At 30.1% G+C, this 6,852-nt stretch overlaps 1 protein-coding gene across 2 annotated transcripts in view; it reads right to left on the reverse strand.

Annotated features, from left to right (window-relative positions):
• LOC106460708 (ATP-dependent RNA helicase HAS1-like) overlaps nucleotides 1-6,357 on the reverse strand; it is an 87,171-nt gene extending 80,814 nt beyond the window's left edge. For both annotated transcript variants that reach the window (XM_013920442.2, XM_022387488.1), the window contains exons 1-2: nucleotides 6,048-6,357; nucleotides 1,598-1,681 (exon numbers count right to left, since the gene is read on the reverse strand). In XM_013920442.2, coding sequence (XP_013775896.1) covers nucleotides 1,598-1,681; nucleotides 6,048-6,264 — 301 coding nt within the window. In that variant the 5' untranslated portion in view covers nucleotides 6,265-6,357. The remainder of the gene's footprint in view (nucleotides 1-1,597; nucleotides 1,682-6,047) is intronic.
• Nucleotides 6,358-6,852: the final 495 nt, after the last annotated feature.

Raw genomic sequence — 6,852 nt, forward strand, 5'->3', positions numbered from 1 at the left:
GTCTATAGTTTTGTACAAATTCGGAACTCAAATTACCAATATTGACAAGCTAAAATAAAAAATAAGAACCTCCCATCTTTTCTCTTTGCTGAGATATTGCTCATGTACTGAATCAAACACAGTGACCCTGCTCATTTCTTTCTACTTTTGGAAACGGTCCCTTATATACACTTACTTCTATATATAACATGTGAATAACCAATCGAAAGGTCAGAATGTCCCCTAGTGGCTTTCACAGCCATTTTCAAATATAACCTCCTAACATTTCTCTTTGCTGAGATATCACTCATGTACTGAATCAAACACAGTGGCCTTGCTCACCTATTTCCATTTTTGGAAAGGCTCCATTATATACAATTACTTCTACATATGACGTGAATAACCAATCGAAAGGTCAGAATGTCCCCTTAGTGGCTTTTTCAGCCATTTTCAAATATAATGGTATCATCTCTTTCTTTTGAGACAAACCTTTGTGCTGGTAAGTTGAGTCTTTAGCCTGTTTGATATTTCAAATATTTTTAGACCCAAATACAACTTAATTACTAAACTTGATAAATTATAATGGAATTCTATGGTATTGATATAGTAACTTATGAATTTTTGGTTATTCAAACGTATATATATATAAAACCTGAAAAAAATTATTTTGGTTCACATCCTCCACATGTGAAATTTCTTAAGGCTTAGCAAGCTAAGACAAGCAGCAACAGAATACAAAGGTCGCAACTAGAAGAGATAATTGTTTGCTTTGCTTCTTTATTTACTGTTTTATGTTTTAAGAAAAATATGTTTAAGGACTTGTTTCTAAATAGCAATAATCTATATACATATATTATATATAATAATTGAAATGTGACAATTGTTTACAAAATACTAGTCTACTAAAACACAGCCAAGACAAGTTACATAGTAAAGACTAAAGGTCAGTTTTATATTATTGGATACGGTAACATGAGTGCATTTGCGCCGCGTCATTGTAACTTCTCTATTGTTAGTCAGGCATGGCTGAAAGGTCAATATTATAAAAAATAATAAATACATATAAATGTATAATGTTATAAGATTTAAGCTATTTATTCTAAACATCTAGAATGAAAGAGACATAATTTATATTTATTTCCTACTTTTTTATGGTAGTTTGGAGATTGGTCAAATCGATCGAACCCGTACAGAGCTTTGTCAGTGAAAATAACAGATAAAATATAACGTTTTCTTAAGAAATGTTTGATAACTATCTGGATATTATAAGATTTTGCATGTGAAATTTGAAAATTTTCTGATGCATAAAGGTATTTTTAATCTTAAAATGAAAATTACTTTGCATGTTGGATAGGCAATATGCTAAAAGAAAAAAAGCATGAGAAAAAATTGCTTAACAAACCTCAAGACATAATAAAAAAAATCTGATATTTTGTAAATGAAAGCATTGTAATATTCACTGATAATCTGCTAAATTTTTTGAACATACACTTACTAATTTAAAAGTTATAGCATGAAAACTATAACAAGCACAAAATGGTTATGAGGTTGGTCCCAGGGACCGAGCCTGTGTTGAAAGAGATAAAGAATGTCTTCTTCTACATATGCAAAAACTCACTTTTCTTTGGTTCAGCAGAATCATTTTCACTATCCAAAGTTATATCTCCAGTTTCAACAGCATCCATAACAGATATCTCCTGATCTAAGAATTTCATATAAAGAACTTTTATTACTAAACTTACATAATAATTAATCCTGAATAAAATGTAAGACACTTTTCTTAACCAATACTATACAATTATTTCCAGCAAATAGACAACCAAAATTCTAAAAGCACGTTAAAATTTCCATTTTTTAAATTAACATTCTTGAAGCATTTCAATTTATCATCAGTATATAACTCTTAGGAATTACTTGTACATGTATAGTGTTAGCATATTTCACCATATTATGTATTTTATATTGGATATGTAAATATACTACAAGATACTAAGAAACCTGTAAGTAAAAATAAATTATCTAACATAAATACATCTATATTTCATCGAGATCACCGAATCACAGAAAATGGCATGAAAAATCCAACATAGATACAGACCATCACATCCATATGCCTATCCAACAAAATACTGAATTAAATCAAACATTCAGGAACAAATATCTTATAAACAAAAAAATAAAAATAAAAGGTATGAGGGACAGCCTCAGTGTGCTGAATGGATTATGAGATCACTTTTATATATTATAGCTTAAGAAATTTTCCACTCCAGTTTTAATTTTATCTAAATATATTTTAAGAACATTCTGCAATGACTATTTATACATGTGAAACTATAATTTTTCTTTAACAACTTTATGTTGTATTAGCTATATAAAATCTAAATCACACAGTAGTTATGTAGTATATGATAATTTTTATAAGGTTTAGCTCTTAAGTATGTTGGTTGCTCTGTCTGGAAATTAATAAAGAGCTGTTATCAATTAGATTGCATAAAATATACAATCAGAAGTATTAATAATAAATAAGTAAACCTGGTTACACTTGGCAAGTATGTTAAAGGTTAACAAAATGTTAAAATAGGGATTGGTTCCTTCAAGGATACTGATGGCAAGGTCTTTGTTGGAGACTGAGATGGCTGAGCTTATAAATATTTTATGCTCTTCTAGTTTTAAAAAGATATTATCAATTTTCCCAACACTGAGCAATGTATAAGAAATATTGGAAATAACTTGATTCATATAAATATTAATTGCTTGGTGGAATGTAGAAAGACAAGGAGATTAAAAATAAAGCTAAAAGACCAAACAGGTTTTTGAAAATGTAATTGCACTACTATTCTGTCATCCAGATAATAAGTAATATCCTCAAAACATCTTAACAGTTTAGTAAATCAAGATTTCCTTTTGATGAATCCATGTTGGCCTACATTTGTGATATTATTTTTCACTAAATGATTTTGCAAAGTATCATATATCAGACTCTCTGGGATTTTTTCTACTACAGAAGTAATACTAACTGGCCTCTAATTTCCAGAGCAACTCTTATCACCCCCTTTAAACAAAGAAATTACATTTACAACTCCTCAATCCTCAGGTACCTGCCCAATGTTTATTAACCTACCAAAAATGTAAAAAAGAACCTTCTTATCTGATCTTTAAAACCTTAGGGTAAATCTAGTATTGTCTTGATGTTTTTTAGTCTCTCGATTTTTCTAGTTAAACTAACAAATTAATATCTTTAAGATTCAAATTAATTCCAATATTTTTTCATACAATGTTCAGGGACTGAAATATTGAAAATATCTTTTCATCTCTTGCCTTACAGTACTATCCTGTTTTCATCAAGTACATTACTTGAAGTCCAAACAATGTAAAAGATATTGATTTTTTGTACTTAGATTTTCAAAAAGCTTTTGATGAAGTGACACAAAAAAGATTAGCACCAAAAATCATATTGGTTGTAGAAGTTGGAGAAAGACGAGTTAATTGGATTGTAGGGTGTTTGGACTGGAGAATGCAAGAGGTTGTTACAAATCCAATTCAGTCAAAGTGGATCCTTATTACTAGGTAGTGCCTCAGGGGTCAATGCTTAAGCCTTTGCTCTTATCTTTATTAATGATACTGATAATGGCATAATTAATAAACTAATAAAGCTCATTCATAACTATTGCTTGAAGTGGTAGGAAAATAGGAAGCAGGATAGTTTATGAAATTTTTGAAGCCAAGTACTATATTTCTTCTTTTTCATGTGTATTATTTATTTATTATCATAAAAATAACTAAAAATTAGAAACTTATTAGTATACCCATGAGCAGCTGGTGCATTACATAATTTGACACAGTAAAGTGGGCTCCATGCTTGCCAAGTGATTTACAACTTGTGTGGTGTAATTATTAGTTAGACACAGTTCAGAGGGCAATAAAACAATAAAATTACGTATAAACTTAATGTATACTGTTATGAGTTATAGTACCAAAACTCTGGTGGTTACAAACTCTGTCACACTTATTTACTTCATTGGTGTACTACTTTGTTTCATTCCTGCCTTACTCTGACAAGAAATTTTAAGACAAAAATATTTAGTTCCTCTCCCCAGTCACTTGCCACTATAAATATTTATTGCATCACCTATTGAATCTTTCTTTTCTAAGAAGCTAACAGTCTACTGAAAGGTAATGGGATGATTTTGGGCCCTCCTGAAAAGAAGTGGGATGGCATCTTGCTCTACTTAAAGCACTGCTGATAACATTAAACTCTTAATTTTTTGTAGTTGTATTGAGGATGTTGAGATGTTACAGAATGACTTGGACCAGTTGTTATTTTGGACAAATATTTGGCAAATAATTTTTAATTATAGTAATTGCAAGGTTATTAATTTAGGTTATCATAATTTGATTCACACACACATTTAGTATAGACAGAAACCCACTCAGTAGTATGACTGAAGTAATGATTCCTAACATAGAGGTGGATAAGTCACTCAAGGAATCAAAGCAGTGCTCTGTTGCTAGTACTACAGCCAATAGATTTGAGGTATCAATACTGTCAAAATGCCCCTGGGGGTCAGGAATTTCCTCTGGTAAAATATGCATCTAGACCCACCTACTCCTTGCAAAGCAACCACTAGATTTATACAATTAGTAACTTCATCGCTAATTTGCATATGAATACAATCCTACAGCTTGTTTCTTATGCAAGTCATTATTAGGGTTGGTTTTCCATGTATTATTTTTAATACACTCTCATTTGGTAAACAGCTGAGATATTGATCAATACATTTATCTCCCCTCCAGTATTATATTTATTCTTGACTGTGGAATGGATTTAAACAATTTTCTTGTGCAGGTTGTGCAAGATTTTCTGATACAGAAATTAAAAAGAGATGTTTGAAAGTGACTTAACAGAGTTTTCAGGGATTTTTACATGTAATAGAGCTGAGTAGTTGAATATCACAGAAAAGAAAAATGGATTGATGCTGCCAGATAGTTGCCTTTCTTCTAGTCAGCAGATCAAAATTGGTAATGGAAGCAGACAGCCTTAGTAGCTTTGTCATAACAAAGACATGATAATCAAGTTTGGTGGAAATCAAACCCAAAATCCTCAAATATAACCCCCCCCCCCCCTCAATCACCAAAGCTTATCAAACTTAAAGTAAATAAAACTGGCAAAACACAAATAGTCCATTATGTAGTTTTGTGCTTAATAAACAAACATAATAGCAATATTTCAATTACTTAGATAGTTAAAATAACTTAAAATAAAATGGTAATAATCTGAAACTAATTTTGAATCAGTTGAATATTTTCATGACAATCAATTTAATCACAATTCCAGTTTACTTATTAGTTTAAATAACACTAAACAATGTAATTCCTACTCATAGGTAATACATTAAATCATCTAGTTCTTAACATGTGATAGAGATTAAATTATATTTTCAGTGGACTTTGGCAGGCACAAGTACTTTAACTTTGTGGAAATAGAAAATCTAAACACAATAGTAGATGTATGAAAGTAAATAGATTTGACACTAAAACCTCTTACTTAAATCATGGTATTGTCCTTTCTTAGTACATTATTATTATTACATTAGATTTATAGTAAAATAAAACAGTTCAAACATAGCTTCACTTTTGTTTACATGTATGACTGAACAAACATGGATTACCAAGTTAAAACCTTGATATTCAGTGGCCAGGGATGTTCAGAAGTTGACAAAAGTTATGAAAGGGGTTAAATTTATAATTGAATCACTATAATCACATTTTAACTTAATAATAATATATTATTATTATGTTAAGAGTATATAATTTACCAATCATAACTAGTTAAACTACACTTCGAAAGGATATAGAATGAGGTACAGATTAAATATTTTAAGCTTTTTTGAGAAGCGATATGTATACATATTGTTAAAAGTGAAACATTTATGACTGTTTATCAATGTTTGAAAAAGGAAATAAACACGAGATGAGGTACTACTCTACTGTAGGTTGGAAATTCAACTAATTCACGCATATAGTGAACAACAATATTTTACGTTACGTTATATATAACACTTAACTACCTTTGTCTGAAACATCCTCAACCGTGTTCTGTTCATTAAGACTATGACTGATTTCTTCATTTTCCTGACTTCTAACACTAGTAACAGTAACACTCTCAGAGTCAGAGTTACTTTTGCAGGTTTGACTTCTCTCTAGTTGTTTCATTTTTCTTAACTTTTGTTTATGTTTCTCCCTCTTCTTCAGTTTTCTTAAAAGAGCTTGATCGTGAATTGCCATATGGAAAAATATTGATATAAACTATTATATGTCTATCCTAGCAATTTAACTAAGCCTAAGTGTTTTAAACTTTAATAAAGTCTTCAGCTAGCAAACGTGGTTATACTAAAGTGCCCTCTAAAGGCCAAAAAATATATGTCGGTTTGAAGTGGATTAAGGTTTTAATATATTAGATAATTAGAATATACAGAAAAATAATGGATATAGTTTTAATTGCTAAAATTTTAATCATATATTTATAATTGTTCAATGCATTTTAACTTTAAGCCATATTATGCTAAATTGTTTTTTGTTTAAATTTTAATATATACGTTTATTTTTAGCTGGGATACTTGTGAAGATATAAAGTTAATTTATATCCTGAAGTAAATTTCAACTTGTTAGTTGTTGTTTTTTTTTAAGCAAAACCACGTTGGCTTATCTGCTGTGCCAACTGCGTGGAATCGAACCCAGGATTTTAACGTTGTAAATCCATAGATTTACCGCTGTCCTACCGGGGGACTTTCAACGTGTCCTTTGTTCCAGCAAATGATTTTACAGGTGAGCACCAGCATAAACGTTTTATGATAGATTACAAATATTAAGTAT

The sequence above is a fragment of the Limulus polyphemus genome, unplaced genomic scaffold (assembly GCF_000517525.1).
Source record: "Limulus polyphemus unplaced genomic scaffold, Limulus_polyphemus-2.1.2 Scaffold819, whole genome shotgun sequence".
Classification (NCBI taxonomy): Eukaryota; Metazoa; Arthropoda; class Merostomata; order Xiphosura; family Limulidae; genus Limulus; species Limulus polyphemus.